Source organism: Scatophagus argus, chromosome 11 (assembly GCF_020382885.2).
Source record: "Scatophagus argus isolate fScaArg1 chromosome 11, fScaArg1.pri, whole genome shotgun sequence".
NCBI classification, from domain to species: domain Eukaryota; kingdom Metazoa; phylum Chordata; class Actinopteri; family Scatophagidae; genus Scatophagus; species Scatophagus argus.
In genome coordinates, this window is record NC_058503.1 from 10216155 (window position 1) to 10241206 (window position 25052).

At 39.9% G+C, this 25052-nt stretch overlaps 2 protein-coding genes across 3 annotated transcripts; both read left to right on the plus strand.

Moving 5' to 3' along the window:
- Positions 1 to 2603: 2603 nt before the first annotated feature.
- Positions 2604 to 9237, plus strand: slc5a3b (solute carrier family 5 member 3b). 2 transcript variants are annotated; one of them, XM_046404100.1, is made up of 2 exons: positions 2604 to 2757; positions 5163 to 9237. In XM_046404100.1, the coding sequence occupies exon 2, from the start codon at positions 5442 to 5444 to the stop codon at positions 7575 to 7577; it is 2136 nt and encodes a 711-aa protein (XP_046260056.1). In that variant the 5' UTR covers positions 2604 to 2757; positions 5163 to 5441; the 3' UTR covers positions 7578 to 9237. The 2 variants fall into 2 exon arrangements, with proteins under 2 accessions (XP_046260056.1, XP_046260057.1); XM_046404101.1 differs by having other exon boundaries at positions 2611 to 2863.
- A 10320-nt stretch (positions 9238 to 19557) lies between these two features.
- Positions 19558 to 24677, plus strand: casq2 (calsequestrin 2). Its single transcript, XM_046404713.1, has 11 exons — positions 19558 to 20045; positions 21508 to 21592; positions 21740 to 21840; positions 21934 to 22045; positions 22511 to 22584; positions 22659 to 22789; positions 22933 to 22978; positions 23086 to 23140; positions 23749 to 23849; positions 24004 to 24078; positions 24181 to 24677. The coding sequence occupies exons 1-11, from the start codon at positions 19809 to 19811 to the stop codon at positions 24484 to 24486; spliced, it is 1323 nt and encodes a 440-aa protein (XP_046260669.1). The 5' UTR covers positions 19558 to 19808; the 3' UTR covers positions 24487 to 24677.
- The last annotated feature ends 375 nt before the right edge of the window (positions 24678 to 25052 follow it).

Consider the following 25052-nt stretch of genomic DNA (forward strand, 5'->3'; position numbering starts at 1 on the left):
ATTTGGATGCTGTATTCAAGTAAAGCACACAGAAAACCTTTGTAGTTGGCTGTTGAAAATCTATCAGAGTCCATAGTCTTGTATATTTGTTCCAAAATTACCCTGGAGTTATTTTTATGATGTAATATCAACCTGCATCTCCTCAACTTCTATTGCGCCTCCAGCAGAGCATGCTGATGGAAACCACAGGTCTTATGACTGGGATAACGAGGGAAAAGCCGTCCATAGTGAACAACATGTTTTCAAATATCAGACTCTCGATAATATATTCAGGCAAGATCAAAGTGTTGTGTGTGTTATTGTATTATGACAGCCGTATTATATGAAGATGTTTTGACCAGAATTTCTTCATTTTGATAAGGGCAATAAATGCATGTAATTTGTAGGTAAAACTACACATTTCTAATAAATGTGAGACTTGTATTGTAGTTTGAATGTAACAACAACTATAATAATGTTATGACATATACTCCAAGCTCCTATTGCGGATCAAGTTTTAACTGATTAACTTTTGATATAATTCCTTTTTTTTCATATTTTATTAGTATTAGTATTAGTAAACAGAAAAATAATAGGACACTTTTAAGACTTTTAGAAACTACATTTCTTTATTAACCGAATCAGTTTTATAACGTGTTACCAGGATGAATTAGTGCATGTATGTCGACTTTATGTTGATGTCCCGTTTATGTGTTTTTATGTTTATGTTTTTATATGTTATCCTCCGGTATATTAAAACTAACTAGACAGTATATAGGCGATGATTCAATCATGTCGAACTTAAGATCAGAGATTCTTATCCAGTCATGACAGATACAAACAGTCTAAAATTATTTTCTATATCTATATCATTTTCCAGTTTCCCTCCTTAGCCTGATCTGTAAATCTGATGTAAATACGGCGAATAATCGGGTTTTACTGCATTATCCTAATGTAAGAAGTACCAACACCTGCCTGGTAAAGGCGTTTGCAGGATCAGCGTGATCTTTCCAAACAAAATAAAGGAGAAGCGCAATAGCAATACGGGTCAAAAAATAACATGAGAATTAGCGCTGGCTCAAACGTTGGCGCCGCCATTGTTTCTCCTAGTGGTCCGCTGTCGCTCGACAAACACGCAACACAAAGGAGCATGCCGGGAAATGTAGTTGTTACCTAAATGGAAATTTCCAAGATATCTGTCAAGAGGAGTGAGTGGAAATTTACTCTGTCTCCCTCCATGCAGAGTTGTGTCTGCCTTGCAGGGTGTTTTGTTGGAAGTCAACCATGTTAATGTTATTCTCATCGGACTGCTGAGGCTGCTGACAGTTGTTATTAGGATTATTAGGAAATATAAGACTATGACTATGTCCATTTGATTGTTGGTCTTTTATTGTTGTGCTATGTATACAATATGTTAAGTTGTGTTTTATTGTTACTGTTATTATTAGTAGTAGTAATAGTAGTAGCAGAAGTAGTTATAGTGCTCATTATAGATCATTACTAGTCTGTTACATTGGCAAATACATAATGCAGCCCATCTAACACAGGCGAGACGAAATTCTGACATTTCCATTTTCAAGTGGACGTGCATATGTTCAGATGAAATGTAGTGTTTAATAATAGTATGTAGTGGAAAAGCATGCAACATTTTGCACATGGGCACACGTCAGTCAGCTGAAATGTTTGGTTGGGGTGTGTGAAGCCACACACCTACACCTCACGAACAGACTCAGTTTGTCCAAGTAGGAAAGAATGTGAGATTTTCATTGTCTCCAACTGTGAAAATCAGTCTGAAGTGGTATCCTGAAACAATGGTGGTGGTGGTGGTGGACTTGAGTGGGTTTCCTCCTATTACTCTAAAATGACAACCATTTCCTCTTGATCACAGCTTTATGAATAGCTTCGTCTGTGCCAGGTCACTTGCAAAATGAAAACGTGTGCTTGCAAAAGCTAAGTATGCATAACATCGTGTCTCTTATGGGCACCATTACTGGCACGAAACATGAAAATAAAGAACCTTTAAACAATCCTACAAACTATTAGTTGTAGTTGACTGTTTCTAGATCGTTCCAGATTACAAGTCACCCCATAATCTGATTAGAAGTTCCCCTGTAATCAGTCAGAGTGGTTCTCTAGTAGTTTCAGCAGCTCACATTACATTTGTGTTATTCCAGGTTAATTAGCCACCTTGATATTTACTGGAGGTTGCATACTGGAAAAGATTTGCTGGGCTTAAAAAGGCCTTTTGTTTGATAGTCTAGCAGCGGTGTGGTTTGGAAACTGGACGACTCTGTCCAGTTCAACAATCACCAATAATAGCTACAGACCTAAACAAATCATCAAATCACCTTCGTTTTCAGTAAAATATTAGGTTACAATGCTTTAATGGTTTGGTGGAGATTTCGTTGTTTAATTCCCATCAGTTTGATACAATCCAGTGATGTGCAGTGGAAGGTGAAAGGTGACCTTCCGATTTGAATGACAGTGCCATGAACAAGTCAGGACAAGAATCCTACATTATTGACTTGAGCAACTTCCATTTTATTTATTTAGTTAGTTATTTTTTTTCATACAAGCGTCTGGGCGTGTTAGCCTATGGGTGTGGGGCGTGGAGCTGAGTGAGCGCATATAAAGCGAGAGGCTGCGTTACTTGACGGGTGTGACAGCTCCTGTGCAACGTGAACAACTGGGAAGTCAGTGTAGCGGACTGCTAACATCATAACAAAACACATGAACAAGGAGCAACGCTTGGTGCGGGATGTGCAGCTATCCTGGGGGGTACGCCGATCTTCAATCACTTCTTCATGCACATCTCTCCCTTAGGGTGTGACGTTTCAGTGTCGTTTTAGCATCTTTAGCGCTTCTGCTAACTCTGGCTAACAAGGTACTTTAGCGCTCGTCTGTCTTTGAACAACGTGGGGAAGGGTTAGTCAAGTGTGTATCGCTAAGGACCGAGCTTGAGTTTTATCTCTTAATATACGTGGTCATATGTCGGTGTGCCGCTGGGGTTTCGTCAATGGCAGCTGCTCTTACCATTTATCATCTTTGTCAAATGTCTTAGCTGAATGGGACCGTTGAAAGACGTCAGCCGGGCAAAAAATGCGTTCAACACCTGGGTAACATTATGTGTCAGACCACCTTGTAGCGTTATATGTCCCGATATGAATGCTGAAGTGCATCTGAGAAGGACAGTAATGAGGAATACGGGCACCTTGGAGATGCGCAGCTTTTGCAGTCGGATGAATGAGTGACTGTTCTAGAAATTTCCTTTCTCCTGATAGGTGCGCTGTATGCCTGGCCACGGACTGGTGTCGCTTCTTCTTTGTATTCACACAGGCAGTCTCAAGCCTTTAGCGACATCTGGCCATTTATTAAAGCGGTATTGTTCTGTACATCAGCCATCCATTATACATCATTGTTCCATTATGGCGGCAGCTGGACTTGCCTGCAGACCAATTCAGGCTGGATTTGATATTATATCCAGTATTATGATTAAAATATAAGGTGATGCATTCAGTGTCTTCCTTTAAGCTGTGTGGTCCGGTTCAAGTGTACCATTCGTCTGAAATGTATTTTAGTTTTACAGAGGAAGCAGGTGAACATGTGTATGGCTTCAGTTGTTTTGGGCAGTTTATTGCTATGCAGTTATTCTTAAGGGTTTAGTTATGTAACCTCTCCGGACTTTCTGCATGTCTGGGCTGGTTCTCTTTGAAATCCCTCTGGGTTTTAAATACCTGGTGGAGACTTTAGCATTAAACATTAGTATAGCAGAACCTCAGTTTCATCTCTTTCATCTTTGCCCGAGTCGATAAGCTGTTTCAGGAAAGGCAAGAATGGAAGAATTGCTCTTCTTGTTTTTGTTCAGTCCAATTATATGAAGCAGTGTGGGTTAAAGTTAGCGTCCCTGTGGCACTGGCAGCACCACGCTTTTGTTTTTTTCTTGGTAGTGCTTGAAGTGAGGACTGTAGAAGTAGCTCCTGCCATACTGGGATGGTAGTGATTATGATTTCAGTTCCACATTATATAACTTTGCAAATAAAATTGTATTAAACTATTGAATGACTTTGCTGTATTTCGGAGCCAGAGCCTCTTGGATAGTTTATGGCGAACACATGGAGTGTAGCCCTTGATGATGAGATGGTAAAATGAAAACAAAGACTTCTTTTATAGAGAGGAATGGTTATGCATAACGCCTGGCTGTAAAGACGAATGCGTGGGGTTATTTTCTACCATGCATGGCAGGCTGAAACCTCAAGAGAGACCAGTGTGTTTGTGTGTGTGTGTGTGTGTGTGTGTGTGTGAGAGAGAGAGAGAGAGACATGGAGACAGAACAGATGTGTACACTCGTCAACATGCATATTACTTGTTGCTGACATAAGGATTCAGCCTGACCCATCTCTTATCTCTCATTATCTCTTGAATTTTAACTGTCTACTAACTGTAACTTGGTGGTTTAAGTTGGTGGTTTTTTCCATTTCATAGGTTTACACTTGATATCAGTGACATCAGTGTAGCAGAATTAGGTGTGTGCATGGATTATAGTATGGCAATTTAAAAAATCATTTTGAATTGCTGCTAGTTTTGTGTGATTACGTGTTGTCCTGTAGGGTCGGTCCTTGTATTATATTTGGTCATGAAATAAAGGTTATAAAACTGAATGCCAAATTTTGTTAGAGGTGCACACAATAGCTGTCTAAGATTGTGAAGACGAGGCCACATATTAGAAATGGAGCGAAAATTATTGGGGTTGATGTTTTTGTTCCTTCTAGGATGTTCATAAGTTGATTTTTGTTTTTGTTTTGTTTGTTCTTTAAGTTTTTACAGTCGCGTTGCTTGAGTTCTTAGTCCTTAAAAGATTAAGGAGAAGACTCATAAGTAGGATGAACCCAACGACTGGTGCTGGAAAAATACTGCAGTTGCAAAACTGACCTAACTCTTATTAATTTTAATATGCTTCATAGAGTACTATGTCATACTTGACCATTTCTTTCATTAGTGATTTTGATCATTTTATGATACAGATTTTGGTATGATGTTCAGTTTGATGGTAACAAATGTAAACTCATTTCTATCCTGTTTTCAGATAGGCTGTTGTAAACTTTCAAGCATTTGTGTTCGGTGTTTTCCCCTTTCAAATTAAGGCTCTAATGAGATGTTTTTCCTTTGTCTTTGCTGTCTTGCAGGAATATTAACTCTAGGCTTTTCTAGACCAGAGGCCAAGAACATCCTCCTCTAAAACTAGAACAACCTCAGTGCCGGTGGATAACCCCCCCCGAAGCACGACTAGTGAATTTGACCTGACGGTGGATACTACACCTTCCATCCAGACAGCAAACCAAAGCAGAACATTTCCATTGCTCCTTTTTAATGATTAAATCTGTAACTATTTACTTTTTTGCAAGGATTCATATAGCTGTGTGATTTTTTTTTTTCCTCTTTTTTTTTTTATTAAGTAATCTCTAATGATGGGTCCTGCAATGGAAGCAGCGGACATTGCTGTGGTAGCACTGTATTTTATCCTGGTGCTAGTCATTGGGTTTTTTGCCATGTGGAAATCCAATCGCAGCACTGTGAGTGGCTACTTTCTGGCTGGACGCTCCATGACATGGATAGTGATAGGTGCATCACTCTTTGTCAGCAACATTGGCAGCGAACATTTCATAGGCCTGGCTGGCTCAGGAGCAGCAAGTGGATTTGCTGTTGGAGCTTGGGAATTTAATGCACTTCTACTTCTGCAGCTGCTTGGCTGGGTGTTTGTCCCCGTCTATATTCACTCAGGAGTCTACACCATGCCTGAGTACCTGTCGAAACGCTACGGTGGCAACAGGCTAAAGGTTTACTTTGCTTTCTTGTCTGTGTTACTTTACATTTTTACCAAGCTGTCTGTGGACTTGTATGCTGGAGCTCTCTTTATCCAGGAGTCCCTGGGATGGAACCTTTATCTGTCTATAGTCCTGCTCATCAGTATGACTGCACTGCTGACTGTCACTGGTGGACTGGTGGCAGTAATGTACACAGATGCACTTCAGGCAGTGTTGATGATTGGTGGAGCCCTAACATTAACCACCATCAGCCTAATCAAAGTTGGTGGGCTAGAGGGCGTCAGAACTAAGTACATGCAGGCATCTCCCAATATTACTGCTATAACCGCCTCTGGAAATTTCACTTATTCTCCTTCATGCCGAGTTAATCCTAAAGAAGACTCACTGCGCATCCTTCGAGGTCCCCTGGATGAAGACATCCCATGGCCAGGTTTCATTCTTGGCCAGACCCCTGCATCTATTTGGTACTGGTGTGCAGACCAGGTCATTGTTCAGAGAGTGCTAGCAGCTAAGAACATTGCTCATGCTAAGTGTTCTACACTCATGGCTGGATTTCTCAAGATCCTGCCCATGTTTCTAATAGTCATTCCAGGAATGATCTCCCGCATCTTGTTTCCAGACGACATTGCCTGCATTGGGCCAGAGCACTGCATGTCTGTGTGTGGCTCTCAGGCCGGCTGCTCAAACATTGCCTACCCAAGGCTGGTCAAGGCAGTGATGCCTGTGGGACTCAGGGGTCTGATGATGGCAGTCATGATTGCTGCCTTGATGAGTGATCTAGACTCGATCTTCAACAGTGCAAGCACCATCTTCACGCTGGACATCTACCAAACACTTCGGCGGAAAGCATCACAGCGCGAGCTGCTGATTGTGGGCCGCATATTTGTTGTGGTCATGGTGGTAATCAGCATTGCCTGGGTCCCTGTTATTATTGAAATGCAAGGTGGACAGACGTACCTCTACATCCAGGAAGTTGCTGGCTACCTCACTCCGCCGATCGCCGCCCTCTTCTTGCTAGGAGTGTTCTGGAAACGGTGTAATGAGAAAGGTGCATTTTGGGGAGGCATGACAGGTTTCACACTGGGCACCCTGCGACTGATCCTAGCTTTTGTTTACCGCCAGCCTCGCTGTGACCAGCCAGATGATAGGCCTGCCTTCATTGTCAGTGTTCACTACATGTATTTTGCAGCTGGGCTGTTCTGGATTTCAGGATTTGTTGCAGTGGTGGTCAGCCTTTGCACTTCTCCACCAGACGAGGAGCAGGTTCGCACCACCACAGTCTGGGGGCTCCGCAGCATTGAGGTTCCTGACAGGGACCGGGAGGAAATGTACAGGCTGACTGAGAAGAGCCATAGTAATGGCGATGGAAGCCTCCATAAAGAAATGCCCCCGGATGTCAGAAAGGAGAAGTGTTTGGATGGGGCTGATGTCAAACTCCTAGTCCCTTCCACTGACCATGACCCAGCAACTCCTAGTACAGAGACATCCCCTGCCACTACCCCTGCACAGCAAATTGGTAATGGAAGGTTCGACATGATCAGAGCTGAGGAAGGCTGCCATGGTAATGGGGAGACTAGCAGGTATATGCGTTTACTGGAATGGTTTTGTGGATGGAAAGAGGGAGCACAGAGCGCTCAGCAAAAAGTAGCACAGGAGGATCAAAGAGTGATTGCAGAGATGTTGTACGAGCCACCTAGAGTTAAATTTTTCCTCAATTTGGGACTGCTACTCGTCTGCTCTTTGGGCATCTTCATGTTTGTTTATTTCTCACTGTAGTTGAATCCTGCACTGAACTAATAGGGACTGGTGTGGCTTTTATTAAGGGGGGAGTCACACCAGGGGTAGGGCTATCGCAAACAAACAGTGGAATCTTCAGAGATTTGAAAAGCTCTGTCTGTAATATTTACAGTTGTCTTTTTGTAGCTCTCTAACAGGGATCTAAGCATATTCTAATCATTTTTTAAATGATTAAAGCTTCTCCATACGAGAAAAATTATACTCTTTTATGACTATGAAGCTTTTTTGGCACTGGTGTCTCCATTTTGTACAGCGCTTGTTGTTAGCTAATCCTGCATTCAGAATATCTACTGGGATTTTTTGAAATGTTGTACTCAAAGTTAATTTAATATTTGCCTTATATATATGCACTTGTCTTTCTGTTTTTTGTACGGTGAAAAACAATTGTATTCTGTGATTTAAGCTTTTTTTTCCCACTCTCGTTGACAGTTTGATTTAGTGTACTGGAGGTATTGTGTCAAAAATCATTTTGTCGATCTTACAAGCTTACAGCAAATACCTGGTGTTTAGAATATGTACGTGTTTTGTAGGAGATAAAGAGAAGAAGCACAACATTAGAATTTAGAAATTGTAAATTGTTATCCTTCTTCTTGTTTTTTTTTAAAAAAGAAAAGGTTTCTTCTTAAAGACTCTAAAAGAAAATAAACAGCCAAACTTCATATATTATGGTACTTCTTTTTGATTGGCTGTTCAATGTGTTGTTACTGTAAGGGACATTATATAACACAAATACCAATGCTCATCATTCTGTATCAGTTTATACTTTATGCATATCTCATTTTGTGTTTCACATCGTTGAAAAGTGTGTCAAGTCTTTTACATTGTTTTAGTGTGTACAGTATAATTCAGGGCTCATTGGATCACCCACTATATACATCTCTCCTATAGTAGGCTATCTCTTGTGTATCTACTGTGTGTCAATGTACCTTTAGTGCACTGTAGAGCTGAAATGTCATTTATTCTCATTTGAAGTGCATACTTCATAAGCCTCTTACCAAATGTGTCTTAGTGTGCAATGAAAATTAAAAAAAAAGAAAAAGAAAAAAGTTGGACGAAGAAAACAAAAAATAGAGTTTACGTCCTGAAGATTTTGTGCAGTGAATACCACTTTTGTCAGAAGCCATTTGATAAATCAGCTTTGTTATATAGTACACTTTCAGTTAGCTGCCTATCAGCAGAGGATGAGAATTAAAGCAGAAATGACCTTTCAGACCTTTGTTGCAGGATTAGCACATAACTGGAGGAGTTTTCTCATGACATTGGTAATTGTCATTCAACCAGGTGCATAAAGTTGCTAGTCTTCTGGATTGTCATTATACTCACAGTGTAAGGTGTTCAGATATCAACACTCTCACCTCCAGAAAACAAAAATGTTAAGAAAAACTGTGTGTTTATATGTATTTTGGAATTTGACAGCCGTGTTGAACGACCTCAGTCCAAAATGTCAGTTCCGTAATGTGACAGGTCAATCCTTATTAATGTCAGGTTTAGATGATGCATAGAGGATTGATAAGTGATGATTGCTCTATGGGACAGAGCTTTAAAAACCTTTTATTTCTGAGAGAATATATGTTGTTATTTTTATGGATTTTATTTTTAGAGACTGAAAATAAAGTTTCTGTGGAAATAAAAAGACAAATGTGTGCTCATTCTTTATTTTGTGGCAAAAGTCACTTTTGCTTAACATGAACATCCATTAATTTAATCTAATTTTGATGTTCTTTTGATCTCTTGCCTAACCGTAACCCTAAATCAGGTAATTTGAGTTGTGATGCACTAAATAATATTGCAACACCAGAAACATTCTTTATTGATCATATGCTTCTCAACTGGGAACAAACTGTACAGAGAGATCCAAGCATCTGTTTTAATGCAATTGCAAAACGATCCTAATTCAGACCAGAATAGTTGTGGACTCAACTCTGCCGCAATTTATCTTGTGGATATGCTGGTGTTGACACTCATTTTATTTCAACTCCTAAATAATTACATTTATGTTATTTTGCAACATGGTCCTGTATGTGGTGACTCTGGGGAGGTATGAAGGCGTTAATAAGTGAGTAGTGACAAAATTGTCCTCTTATTCAGTATTTCCTCTTTATTTTTTGTGGCTTTCTGTTATTATTGACCAGGATTACACAACCCCTAGCGAGACATTATTAATCTCCTCAGAGCCAGAACATGATTGGATGTATCCAGACTTCTTTACAGACCATTCAACCAATCAAAAAGCCAAGATCAGTGGCTTGCAAATCTCCCCTTCTTACCAGTTTAGCTTTCTACATCAGTTTATCACCCGTTGACCAGACATCACAGCTCTGTAGCTTTCAATTAGTACACAGGATTTGAAGTTGTGAAAAAACACAATAAAATCCAACTCATTAGAGAGCACAAAGGCCTCCATCCAAAATACATAACTAAGCAATATTAGTGATTAATGTGGTCCAATGATGGGTTAATAATATGCTGTTTTTGAGAGTGATACAATCATCACTGTTGAATTAATCTCTTTTGGTCGGAGGGTGGTATTTAGAGGCCATGAAATGTACTCCTGTTTAGACAGTGACTCATATCACTGAGGTCCCATGACTCCCCAAAGCAAGTTAAAATGTAGCATACACACTCCAACCGAGGGTAGCAGTTGGGATAGGCCTCACTCAAGCATGAGCATGAATGACTATGAATATTTCAAGTGTAAGGGTGACCTCAGTTTACCTCTGCTTGAGGAAAGCTAAACCCTTTACGCTCTTCAAGTGTACTTCAGATAAATCACTAGTTGAAGATTAAATGCCTGGCAGTGTTGTTTCTGAGCCAGAATGTCTTCAGACAATACTTTCTCTGCCCCCTAAATGTTATTGCCACTGTTTTATCAGTATATTCTGCGGTAACCAAGTACATTTATTTAAGTACCATACTTTTGAACGGTGCCCAAAAACTGACAAAAAACTAGCAAAAGGTTTTTTAACAAGCAATTTTTTTTAACTTTCAGACAAGTTATTTCATTAAAAATACAAACCCCAAAGGTAAAATTATGGTCCAGGAGATATTCAAATATTTTAAAGGATAAGGGTCTTAACTTTGACCTGCTGATGGCGCTGAAAGGAGAATTCAGGTAATTACAAACATCACTAATGTTCACTCTCTGGGATCCATTGACATCTATGCCAAATTTCTTGTCAATAAAAAGCTTCTAGTCAATAAAACAGCTGTTGAGATGTTTCAGTAAAGAGGCAGGAGTATCAACCTGCTCGTGGACTTGGAGGAAAAGTCACAGAATCATGTTTTTAGAATCATGAATATCTATATGATTCACTTGCAATCAATTTGATAGTTGTTGTTAAATTCCAGTCTGGACGGAGGACTGACCGACAGAACAAACTGTACTCTTACTTAAGTTGTACAGATGGATAGCTCTCATATGATGGCACTCTAAACAAATTAATACTCTACCTGTGCACAAAAACCTGTGCTTGAGTTACCCCTCTAATTGTATTAAAGATCACTGTTATTTTACATTAGTGCTGCAAGACAAAACATTCACTATGAGTGTGACGGCACTGTAATTCAAACTAGTTTGATTGTAATTCGATTGTAATTCAAACTAGTTTGAATTATCTTTGTCACTTATCATTCCATGTCTTTTACACACTTTCCTCCACCAATCACCACCCAACTCACTCCCTCCCTCTTTCCCAAGAGGAAAGTAATGATATTGTCCTTGTGGAAAAGTACTGGCATCCAGGCCATGCTTTGTTCATTGTCTATTTGGGACGGTGAAAACACCAACGATTGTCTGTAACAAATGCTACAAATGGCTTCGTACTGTAGGGATGATATTATTAGATGGGCTTAATGAGTCTGTATGCATTATAGTCAGTCAGTAGCTATAATAGTAACATGCATCATAAAATCCAAAAGGCATTTTTTAAAAATATGCATATAATTATTATGTTCCACAGTTAATTTTATGTAGGTTTGCAAATTCAATCTAAATATTAAGTCATACTCTCATATCTTAGAATATACAGCAACACAACATTACTTAAATGTAACCTGCTGACTCTTTTGTTTACATCCTATTGTCCTAGTATTACTGTTTGGGACATTTAAGGTCGCAAAGTCGCAAATGGTGTAAAACATTGAATTATTTCCTTTAAGCCCCATAACTGCCTCAATAGGGCAGTGCTCCCTGGCATGCAGGTTTCTGCTTTCTACTCATCAAATGTTTCAGAATATGCTGTAGATGGAAGGATAAGATATGACTTATGGTGGTGGCTGGGCTGAACATCTGTCACTTCTAGGAAAAACTGGCAGTATTTATAACACACAGAGAAGTTCAAGTCAGGACATATCATTTAGGCGTGGTGAGTTTAGCCTGAATCACCAATACCTGTGAATTATGAGAAACAGCAGTCATGCTAGCAGTTGAGTAAAACAATAACCCTAAAAGGCAAAATACTGACATGACTACTAATTATAATATCACTTCGATAACAAACACAGTGTCTCTGGTAACCTTAGGTAGCTTAACTGTATTTGTATCATGCGCAGAGGTTACAACAGTAACATACTATTCTGTGATCCAACAGCGGCACCCAGACACGTTCACATCTCTACACATGAATGCCTGTTTTTCCATATGTTTCTGACAAGAGAGAGGATTCGACAGCAGCAGTAAGTGGCAAACATGCAGCTGAGGGGTGGAGAGATGCTGACCTGCATTTCTCATGTACCCAACCGCCCCCCACCGCACCCAGGATAATCCGCTCAGTATCAATTCACCTTCACGGGGAGTTAAAACTAAAACCAAACAACAAAAGCATGTCACAATTCAAATAAGCGGTAGTAACAGTCAATACATTCTGTCAGTCAAGACTCACATTGGAATGCCCATTAACTAGTCGGTTTTCTTGAAGGCCTACCCAACTGGTTGCTGACAATGGTAACTTAACAGTGGCTATTCTTGAATACAACCCTTTTAGGTGCGGGGACTTCCACGAAATTAGGATCCTAACACAAAATATTTTTGCTGTTGCCTGGGTGCATCTCTTGGTCTGGTAGTGGAGCACAGGAAAGGTTATGTGAGATATTTGAAGCCAATATGACGCACTGATTTGATTTCATGACCATTGCAAACACAGTTACTTACATTCTGTTAATGCTATAAATGCCACTCGTAGACACGCAACTCTGTTGCTATCACTATTACGTTTTCCATACCAGTGATGTACCAGTGTTGTGATGTGAGCGCTAAGGCCGCATCTTTTAAGATCCAATCTCTGTCTACTTCTATGATAAGTTTAATTAACCAGGAGGTAGCAGCCACTCAGGGACAAGAAAAACATTGCAAATACAATGCAGCGCAGCATTGTATTTCCATGAGGATGACACAATGACTCAAGCTCACAAGCCTTCCGGGACCTCAGCACCTTGCAATCAGAGATTAGTGCAGTCAGTGAACATTGAGGTATAGCAGACTACGTGAATATTATAATGTGTGCACCTGACATGATAGTAACAGGTGTGGTTTCTGACATGAGCTGAAATAGTAATTTATTATTTTTTGTTATTTTTTCCATTTGTAGCCAAAATATATTGTGCACAAAAAATTGGTTTTGCTTTTTGTTTGTTTTCCCAACACATTGAATATTTCTTTGGTTTTCTGTTGCTATGGAGCCATTTAGAAACTGAAAATGTCTCTGTTTTTCATTCATTCTTACTGGCATGAGGACAGAGGCTGCCATGTAAGGAATGTGGACTTTCAAATATATGGCAAACACACAGTCAATACATTCCTGTCATTCCCTGTGCACAGCCTCGACTAAACTTCGGCGGCATGCCTGGTATTCTGGCTTTAATCCATGGAAAAGGGCTTCAATGGCAAAAGGAAATATTTACCTCCCATAGTCATAACAGTGGGAAGAATACTGTCTAGAGCCGCGACATAGTGAATGAGAATCAATGAAGCGCACACCAGTGATGGCCTCTAGCCTCTTCCTGGGTCAAACTTATTATTGACAACAACATTCTTGATTAGTGACACGTCAGCAGCACAACTGCCACAGTGTCAGGTGTAAGCTACTGATAAAGAGATTGCTGATATGGAAACCTGGATTTATTTATATGGTGTAAAAGCAAATAGCAGCTAGGTGTATATGTAATGAAACAAACTTCAAGAGCAATTCTCATTCTTGTAACACGTGATTTATGGAGAGAAAAACAATCCTTAACATGTTCGTCATGTGGTCCCTTAATAGCATAGGACTTTGAACTCACCGTCACAGCTCTGAGAAAATAGGTGACAGTAAAGAAGGAGGCTGTGACTGCTCCAGTCGAAAGCATTCAATATTTCAGATCCTCATGTTCTGTTGCGTAACCCCTGCAGGGCCTGATCTTAATATTCCTTCTGCTGTCTTTTGCGCTTCCCTGTTAGAAGCAGCGTCATAATTATTCAGGACAGGAAGATGGTATTTCAGCAGTTGATAAACAGTAGTGTTATTATGGTGGTGGCACAATGATTAAAGGTAAATATTCACTTTTAAAGACTATGAAGACTTAAATGAAGCCTGTTGTGTGTACAAGCACACACTGCTAAGCAGTAGTTGCATTTTCATTTTTTTTAACACATGACCTATGCAAAAGTTAGAAAAACACTAACTAGTCCTCTTTGCTTGATGACTTTTAAGGCATGATGTTTGCAGTGTTTTGCTCCTTCATCTTTTCATTGTTTTTATTTTTACTCCTTTATATAATTATGTATGCTGACTCTTGCTACTCACAGAATTCTGGTTTCTGTTTCCACTTGAATGACATGACTCCAATACCCACAAGTACACACACACACACACACACAGAGCAATGAAAACACTCACACGCGTGAGATAACAAAACACACTTTGCATCAGTGTGCTGATGTTTGCGTTTGCACAGATAAGTAGGCAGTGGTATATAGCATCAATGCATGTTGAGCTTATATAACATTTGAGCCTGGCAGGGGGTTTATGGTCCACTGGCTCCAGTGGCACTGCCCTCCCTTTTGCATATGTCAGTCTTGCCTTGGGGTTTTTGTTGCTGTTCTGGTCCGTCTCTGACCCCTGATGTTTAATCCAGTCGGACTCGTGATGATGTCAGATGGCCCCTGGCCATTTCAGTCACACTTTTGCTGTCTTTAGCTTGTTTACATAAAGGGGGAGTTGTGCTTCATGAGATTTTTTGATAGGCCTACTTTGGATTTCACAAAGTATTTGCATTATAAGGCTATTTTTTGGCATATTTTCCTCACATTTTGGTATTGCTCATTTCACTCCCATATGAATATGTTCATATTTTATAGTTCACTTGACAGAAAATTATGAATACATAAATGACATTATGATGACAATATAATTCCAATGATTAGATTCCAATGTTTGAAAGCCAGCTGAAGCAGTGTACAGTAACTCTGGTTTATAAGTTGTCATTTTTTTTTTATTTACTAATGGTTAACTAATGCTTTCTGGACCAGTTATAAGCCATTAATAACCTTTGTGTTGTGAAAATATCCTTCAGTTGTCCAAATGGTAATTAGAAAACCAAAATACCTTTAACCTCAATGTACAGCAACGTTGCATTAAATAAACATCTTTTCCTCAGGTACTTTTACATGTGGGTAAGGTAACAAAGCTGTTTAGGTTGATGCAGTATCCTTTATTGTGAAAAATATCAGATGTTCTGGTCCCCTGGTGTCAGTTCATTTCGACACACGATGTGTTGTAACGGGTTTCATCACACCAAGCCAACAGAGAAAATTCCTGCTCTTTTAAAGAAACATTAAGTTGTGAAACATCACATTACTGCAGTGCCATACTAACAAGATGTCCAGATGCTGAAGACCGACTGGAGATTGAGAAAAATCCAGGACAGATGGATAGGAGTACACTTTAATATGCAATTAGACAAAATCTCACATATTTATTTTCACATGCACGTTTCCTTTTGCACTTGCAATAGAACAGTTTACACATTTGCAAGACACCCTGCACATCAGATTAAGGTCTTGCTGTTTCCTCCTTCGTCAGTTCTCCATTACTCCTTTAGGCTGTGGAATTTCACCAGTTAGAAGCTAATTTTCTGTTCCACTTTTCTGTGTGTGTACATATTTGTGTATCTGTTTCCGTGTGCTCTTTTCTGCATACTGTCCTATTTCTCTCTTGTTTCACTTTACAGAGCAGAAAGTCAGTGTAGCGTCCACCCGCTGGCACTGCACAGCAAAACATAAATGATCTGGGAATGATCAGAGGTGGTGGGAGTCATCCACTCCAGCAGTGTGGCTCTGGGGGGGACAACAACGCCCCTTCAAACACAGGATCCAATTTCAAGCATTCTTGACAACAAACAGATACCAAGCTGAAGTGTCCTTGAGCAAGACAAAGGCTCCATGACTTTAGGGTACTGCTTTGCTGACACTGGTACCTCATTTTATCTGAAATGAAGAACCTCTTTCAGTTCTTCAAGCAAATGGCACAGTTTTTTACAGGAGGACAAACTTTGTTAATTTGATAATAAATCAATCTTTGACTCACTGTGGAAGCGAGTGTATGTGCATGCCAGCATGACTCCAGAATATGTTGCATTATACTACCACCTAGAGGAGGAAGTGACAGTAAAACTGCCATAGACTGATAAACAGTGCTCCCTTGTATAGTGCTCCCTCTGCGTGGGCAGATTAGGAATTACAGGGGAACAAACACACAAGCCAGCCACTCTCAGACTAGTCAGGTCATTATTTTATTATTATATTATTAGTATTAGCACTGTCGCCTCATAGCAAGAGGGTTCCAGGTTTGAATCCCGGTCTGGGCCCTTCTATGCGGAGTTTGCATGTTCTCCCTGTTCCTGCGTGGGTTTTCTCCAGGTACTCCGGCTTCCTCCCACAATACCAAAAACATGCAAATTAGGTTAACTGGCTGCTCTACATTGCCCCTAGGTGTGAGTGTGAGTGTGTGGTTGTCTGTCTTTGTGTGTGTCAGCCCTGCGATTGACTGTTATTATATTATTGTATTAGTTGCCACAATTTGTGAAAGATTTGTGTGACAGGTTATAATGACTTCCAGCACTCCCCTGCATTAAATATCAGCATTTTGTATGCTTAACATTTTCAAAGTCATGGCCCCACTATCACTCTCACCCCCACACAACCTAAAACATTTCAGCCAAGCAGAAAAGATTAAAAAAGCAAACATGATTATGAGCAGCGGTTGAAGGTGTTCCTGTGAGCTAATGATTTTGCTTCTTGCTCTAACCAGCCGTGCTAGCCTGTCAGTCTCTCTTTATTTTGCCTTTTATTCCCTTCAAGGGGTCTTGAGGAGCCTTTGACAACCTGGCAAAAGGTTAGTACAGCCTAGGAAAGGTGATGAAACGTTCTCTATCTGGTTGTTTGTGTTCAAATGAGGGTAAATTGGTCTGCAAAATTACTTTGAAGTAGTTAAAGGTCAGTTTCTCCTCCTTTTTGCATGCTGCTTTTAAAGTTCACATATCACAGGACTGATTTCCGGACCTCTAAAAACCTATTTTCTTTATCATTTCTTACTATGAGTGATGGGGTCCTACATGTACATAGCTCAGTTTTGGTTATTTTACTTTAAAGAGTTTGTTTAAAAAAGGAAAAATCACTTAACTTGAATTGAATGTTAGGCTGTTTATCTAAACTTTAAATTTAATTATTGATGATTTATTCATGGCCATTTGTATGGCCACAGTAACTTGCTTAATTTCTTTAAAAATGATATAGTTCACCACAAGTGTAGTGAAATTATTTTGGATAATATACACTTTTTCCTCCCTTATACTTGCAGTAGAATTGAGTATGCACAAGCCTTGTAGGTGTAATAACTGAATTTTAGATGTATAGTTTACTTTACAGACAAGCAGAAAGTCATTCTTTGTTTTCCTACTAGATGAGTGCATCTGATTGGTCCAACCTGACTCTTCACCTGGAGGACTCTCTGACCAGTGCTTTGGGTCGTTACCTGAACAGCTGGAAGCTTAACATGACAGCTGCAGCCAACGCTTTGGACAAGACTCTGGCTGAGGAGAACTTCAAGAACGTCATCTGGTATCTGGCGGTGATGATTGGCATGTTTGCCTTCATTGTAGTCGCAATTCTGGTGAGCACAGTCAAATCCAAGAGGAGGGAGCACTCGAATGACCCCTACCACCAGTACATCAAGGAGGAGTGGACCGCTCAGATACAACAGAGTGATGTCTTTGAAAACTTTTCAGCTAGATAATGGAGGAGTAGACACGAAATACACATGGAATCATCGTTATCATCAGTAGGAGGAGCAGCTATTTTAACAGATTTTCACCAAAGTGGTTCTTTCAGTGTCTTTTCTTTTTCAGCACGTGTCTGTCATGCTGCTCAAATTTGTAATCAGAATAATGGTGTCTAATCAATATTGTGTATCTAACTTGTGGTTTAGCTCTTTTTAGGTCTCTGGAGCTTTAATCCATTGGTACATACAAAAAATGCATTAGGATGATGGCTGTCAAACTTCAATGATGTGTTGTGTCATTAACACTCTCTGCTATCTCCCAAATGTTCATTGAGGGTGCTTTGAAAGAAAATTACCCTAAAATGATAAAATCAAAAATGACTGAATGTTTATTAGCTGCTTAGGTGTCAGGGTCACGGTTTAGTGTATTCTGGCTCACTGCCACACTATCATGATTTCCTGGGACACTTGAATACAACAGGACCACCATTAATTTAATTAGAAACACCAGTGCTTTTCCCTCTATTACAAGTCAAAATAAAATGTAATATTTTATAATTAATTTAATTTAATAGAAACTGTTATCTACAATCTTAAATAAGATTAATTACTTTACTTGCCTGCCCTTTGGACATTCATGAATGTGGCACTCCAAGGTCTCCTTCACTATTCTTGGAAATATTTTGAGCCAAGAGAGATGAGAAAATCAATACCACTGTCATGATTCTGTGTTCATTATTACATCAATGTAATTAGTAGACAAGTTAACATGTCATGACATGTAGCATGTAACATGTATGATATATAGCTGAGGCTATACATAAAAAATATATAATAAAGCTCAACCTCATCCCAACAATAATCCTATTTGTGCATTTATCTTAATTTTAATATTATATTGTGTTCCAAAAACATGAGATACTACATGTTTTTCCTCATAACCCCTAGCAGCTGCAGGAAAAATCTGGTTTGGAATCACTGCAAATGGATCTGAACCAGCAGGTCATACATATCTTGTACCTGCAGAGGGCAGAAGAGACTCCTTCCCAAACAGCTAGAGAATTATTGTAGAGTGGAGGTGAAGACTGAGAGGCTAACAGAGAGGCTGACACAGAGAAATAGAGGTGCCACAGGTGCTGCTTTGTTGAAAATGAGAAACAATTAAATATACAATTTAAGAGTAAGATCTATGAGTCAGGAAATTAAGTTAAGTCACGCTCAAATGAAACAAAATGTTTTTATATATAGTTAGCAATATATTCAGCTCATGGTCAGTTTGCACATGACACATGCAAAACTCATGTGACCTACTGCAGAACACTATTTAAGTTGCCTTTTGCACACCTGTTGGCATCATGAGCTGTCACTTAAAATACCATTTTGTACTCTAACACCAAAGCACACATCCACTATGTTTTTGGTCCTCACAGACTTAAACGCCCTGAAATAACTGAACCCCCAGATCTCTGGGGGTTAACTCTCTCCTCCCACATCAGTGACTCACTCAGACAGGGAGCAAGAAGTGCACTCACTATTATAACCCCCACCGTTGTCCTCTTCCATCTCGCTTTCTCACTTGCAGTTTTATTTTTAGCATTCAAACAACTGGTCTCCTAAAAATGGGCCTGTCCTGCACAAGTAGGGGAGAGAGGAGCTGCTGCTATGTATGGTATCCACCCCCCCCTGTACCTTACAGGCCCGACGGTCCTCCTCTTTCGCCTTTGTGTCTGAGAAGGCGTGAAGGAATGATCACAGTGGGAGAAAAGAGTTGCAAGCTCCTGGAGATGCTTGTAGAAGTTGGATTTCTCTGCACAGTTTGGGATATTTAAGAGTTGCCACTGACGGACCAGTTTTTACCTCAGAAACTCAAAGGTTTTAGCCAACCTTTTTTGATTGTACAGTTTTATACTGTGAAACAAAAACTCTGACTTTCGGGGGTGTGTGGTTGATCTGGACCATGCTCTCCCTCTTGTTGTTCCTGCTCCCTTGCCTGAGCCTTGCGCCTCTGGCCTCGGCAGAAAAGGGCCTGGAGTTCCCACAGTATGATGGGAAAGACCGTGTTGTAGATATTAATGACAAGAACTACAAGAAAATCTTGAAGAAGCACAACATGGTGTGTCTGTTCTACCACGAGGCCATACCAGACAGCAAGGAGCTGCAAAAGCAACACCAGATGACTGAGTTGGTGCTTGAGGTAAAGTACTGAGAAGAAGAAAAACAACGCAGGAAACAGGTAGAGAAGAGGTGCAGGGCCAAATTGAAGGAGAAGGCCAGAGAGAGAAGAGCAGGAAAGACATTAAAATGTTAAGGAATAGAACGGAAAGAACAAGATTTGCTTGTTTAATATTAAAGAAGCTCATATGAAAGATTTAGAGTATAAAACACAAGATTCGCTCTCCGATAATCACACTCCAAATCCTCACATTTTTTAAGTAAGAGTTTCTTCAAGGTCAGTGTCTATCTATATGTACTCTGTGAATGCACAGTGAGTCCAGAGAGATGCAGTGCTGTCACTTAAGCTTAACTTCAGCTTAATGCAATGTACGTTTGTATCCCTTTGAAATGTATTTGGCTAATTCTGCCTCTGGCTGTCCTCTGCTGGCAGAAATAGGCCAAGAGCTCATGTGTATTATGTTTTTGAGTAATACATATGAAGGGCACAACTACCCTCTCCTCTATTGTGTTTTTGGTCGACTTCTGGTGGCAAAAGAAAGATAGCTTGAATGTATTATGTATTTGATCTAAACTCAGAAGCTGGATACATGTTTAAATGAATCTTCAGTTTATTTAATCTGAAATGATCGGCTAAATCTCTCCGTTTGCATGCCATACAGTAGGAAACAGTGTGCACTGTGGCCTGTCTCATGTTACACATGGCAGAGGGTGAGCTGCTCTCTGATCTGTTAGAGGTAATCTGAGCTCAGTCTGGCAGTCCTGATATTAGCTTCACTTACTTTACAAAGCACAGCTGGGCCATGTTAATACAGAGTACAGGCACTCACGAACAAAGATCTCCTCATCTATATACCAGCAACTGCTGATGTGAAGGGAGCAGATTGAAATATTTTTGAATTTGCTGATGATCTCGCAGTTTTACAACATGTCTGAGATCTGTTCACTTCCTCTTTGCACACTGACACACAAGAAGCCTCAAACATTGTTTACTTTCAGGCTTGCTTATCTTGTCATATTGCAGCCACCAACTCTTCCCTGGAATAACATGAAATTGGTGACAGGATATGAAATGTACAATTGCACAGTGCTATTAGTGCTCAAAACTATACAGGGTGCCTTCAACTTCATTCATCTGGAGTTTTTCTGTCAAAGTGTAAACAAGTTTGGACCGTTTGTGTAAGGTTAGTTTGTGGCTGGAGACTTGCACTTAGCTCACCTACTGTACTTAACAGAACAATTGCCAGAACAATTACACATACTCTAGCTGTGGTTATATTTAGATCAAGTCAGTCCAGATGATTATGTAACGGTGTCTCCCTGACCCCTGGGCAGCTTGAGCCCCGCTGTCACATTGCCAACTTTGGTATTAATTTTTCCTTTACTGACACTGCAGCCAAGCTTCCGTTATTTATTTATTTTTTTTTCCAAAAAAGCAGCTTGAACATTTGTTTCCAGCGCTAATCCTTCTATTTTGGTTGCAGCTTGCAGCTCAGGTTGTGGAAGAGAAGGACATTGGGTTTGGAATGGTCGACTCCCACAAGGATGCAAAGGTGGCAAAGAAACTTGGTTGGTATTTGATACTGTATGACCTTTATTTAGCCTCCTTTACTTGATTGATTGCATCTCTTGAAAGACGATTGCCTTGATTCACAGATTTAGTCCATGATCAAATGACTTTTGAATGCACTGAGCTGTAATTTCCCTCAATCCCAGGCCTGAAAGAGGAGGGCAGCGTGTATGTTTTTAAGGCTGACCGGGTGATCGAGTTCGATGGCTTGCTCTCTGCTAACACCCTGGTGGAGTTCTTATTGGATGTGAGTAGAGTTATTCAAGGGCAGATTACTAGCACACACAGCACACACTTTCTCCATTATTTTTAACTCCTCTCCTCTCTCATCTGCCTCTAGCTGCTGGAGGAGCCAGTAGAGGTGATAGGAAATGCTCTGGAGCTGAGAGCCTTCGATAGGATGGAAGAAGACACCCGCCTCATTGGTTACTTCAAGAGCGAGGACTCTGAGCGTGAGTGTGTGAGGCTGTTTTTTGCTGTCCGAACACAGCATCGGTGCCTTGTCAGATGGGTATGTTATGGGCTCTTTGTGGCTCATGCCCTTTATTATAACATGAGAGCATTTTAACTTCCTCATCTCCATGGATTTACAGATCCATTTTTACCACTGCTGTACACACAGCTGCCACTGTCTGCTTCTATCTCACGTGCTGTAGAAGAACTGAATCTAGAGTGGTTTACTTTGGGTCACGAGCTGCAGCTACATCCCATCTGACCAACTGTGGGAGCATTAAGTAGAGTTCAAAGTTCAGCTATTTCCACTCCCTTAAGTGCAAATATCATGTATACAACGGCCAAAGAAAGCACAAACAGATGCAAGATCAGGAAAACAAGAGTACAGCAAAACCTTGTTGCTTACAACATAATACAATAACTAAAATAACCACTTCTTCCCCCCTGTTCTGTTTCATCTTCAGACTATGAAGCTTTTAAAGAAGCTGCAGAGCAGTTCCAACCCTACATTAAGTTCTTTGCCACTTTTGAGAAATCTGTAAGTAACAAACAATCGAACAAACAAACAAACAAACATCACTGCTCTTGAGTGATGCGCTTTTGTTGCTCCAGGTGGCCAAGGAGCTGACTCTGAAGTTGAATGAGGTGGATTTCTATGAGCCCTTCATGGAGGAGCCCGTCACCATCCCCGGCAAGCCTCACTCTGAGGAGAATTTGGTGCAATTCATAACTGAACACAGACGGTAAACAAAGAGCAATGTGGAGCTAAACACTCTATCAAATGCATATTTAACTAACTTCCTTTTTACTTTTCAAAAGAGATTTTTTAGGTGTGTTGTAAAAACACATACTGTTTACACATTCATTGTGTTTTCTGTGCCATCAGACCAACTCTGAGAAAGCTGCGCGCAGAAGATATGTTTGAGACCTGGGTGAGTGATGATTATGTGGCTGCAGACAAGATTAACAACTTTAGATGTCTTATTTTCCACTTGCATTTAAAATAACCTGACATGTATATTGGTAATTTTCTTCTCAGGAAGATGATATTGAAGGGATTCACATTGTGGCTTTTGCAGAGGAGGAGGACCCAGGTAAGAGCAAGTGACAAACATGAGACTGTTGATGGGTAACTCTAGTTTCCTAGTTTTACTGGTAGATATTTAAAAACAAGAAAATTAAAATGTAATCTTAAATACGTAATAACATTGGCCGAATAACATCCCGATAAAGAAAAATGAAATATAAAAGAACTGAACACTCATTGCAAAATCCACTCCTCTGAATATGAAGCTACAGCCAGCAGGGAGTTAGCTTAGCTTAGCATAAAGACTGGACAGAGGGACTTCAGGAAGTCACTGTGCCAGACTGAAATATAAAAATCCACTTTGTGTCAGCTGTACTCATATTTCTTTTGTTTGTTTTTAGGGATAAAACAGACAAGTTACAATGTGTTAAGTGGTGAGCTTTAGAGGCGGAGGTATGCTTATGCCAGTGTTATCCTAATGCTAAGCCAAGCTAACTGGCTGCTTGTCGTGGCCTTATATTTAACTTACAACCATTAGAGTGATGTTAAACTTCTGTCAGTAAGAAATATCAAACATTTTTTTTTAAATCACTTATCAATAGTGAGTAAATATTTAGGCAGTAGAGTTTAGCATCTTTTTATGTGCAGTTTATGTGTTTGTGAATTTGCTTCCAGATGGTTATGAGTTCTTAGAAATCCTGAAGGAGGTGGCCAGAGACAACACCCATCTCCCTGACCTCAGCATCATTTGGATCGACCCTGATGACTTTCCCCTGGTGAGACATGATACCACAGATAAACAGAGAGGCAGGAGGACAAGGAATGCTGTGAAATATATATATATATATATATATATATATATATATTTTAAAAGATATTTAGCTCACAAACTGCCAGTCAGATGTGATCTTTTTTTTCTACCCCCTTCAGCTGATCCCCTACTGGGAGAAGACTTTCAAGGTGGACCTGTTCAAACCACAGATTGGAGTCGTCAATGTTACAGACGTAAGTCCCTATTGAGCTGACGACTTGCCTGTCATGAAATGAATGTTGTGTTGATTTTGTGCATTTCTCTGTGTGTGTGTGTGTGTGTTTGTGTGTGAGCAGGCTGACAGTGTGTGGATGGAGATGGATGATGAGGAGGATCTGCCCACTGCCGAGGAGCTGGAGGACTGGATCGAAGATGTGCTCTCAGGCAAAGTCAACACAGAGGATGATGATGATGATGGTGATGATGATGATGATGATGATGATGATAATGATGATGATGATGATGATGATGATGATGACGATGATGATGGTGACAGCGATGATGATGAGGAAGATGGCGACAATGATGATGAAGATGAAAATAAGGATGATGATGATGATGATGATGATGAAGATGATGATGATGATGATGAGGATGAGTAACTCATACCTTAAGTATGTTCAGTGTTTACTTTTCAGGAGTTCATGGGTTTCAAACTGCTGTACAGTAAAATAACTTATCACAAATTTCTACTCAATATGTGCCCACTAATAAGAATTAGCCATTTTCGGACAATGTAAATAAGCCTGGAATTGGGTTTTGATTTAAAATAAAAGATATATATATATATATACTTTAATGTCTGAACCAGATATTTACCTCAAATTACCAGTGACATTCATTACTGTATAGGTACTCTATACTACATACATACACCATAATTTTAAGATAAGAACTTTATCGATCCTGCAGGGAATTGTTAAATTATTTTGGCATGTTACTGAAAATACTAAAATGCTCAAAGTAGGACTTTATACTTGTCGAATCTGAGTGCTTCTTCCAGCACTGAGCAGAACCTTCAAAACCAAATTTCTTTTACTGATAATCTGTTCAATTACATGGCTGTGGCTCATTGTCCTCACTGCATGTTAACCAAACAGGGTGTATGCTTCCTGTTCCGTTTTTATTTTTTCCTTTCAGGTAGTACAACTTAAACTCTAATGCTTGG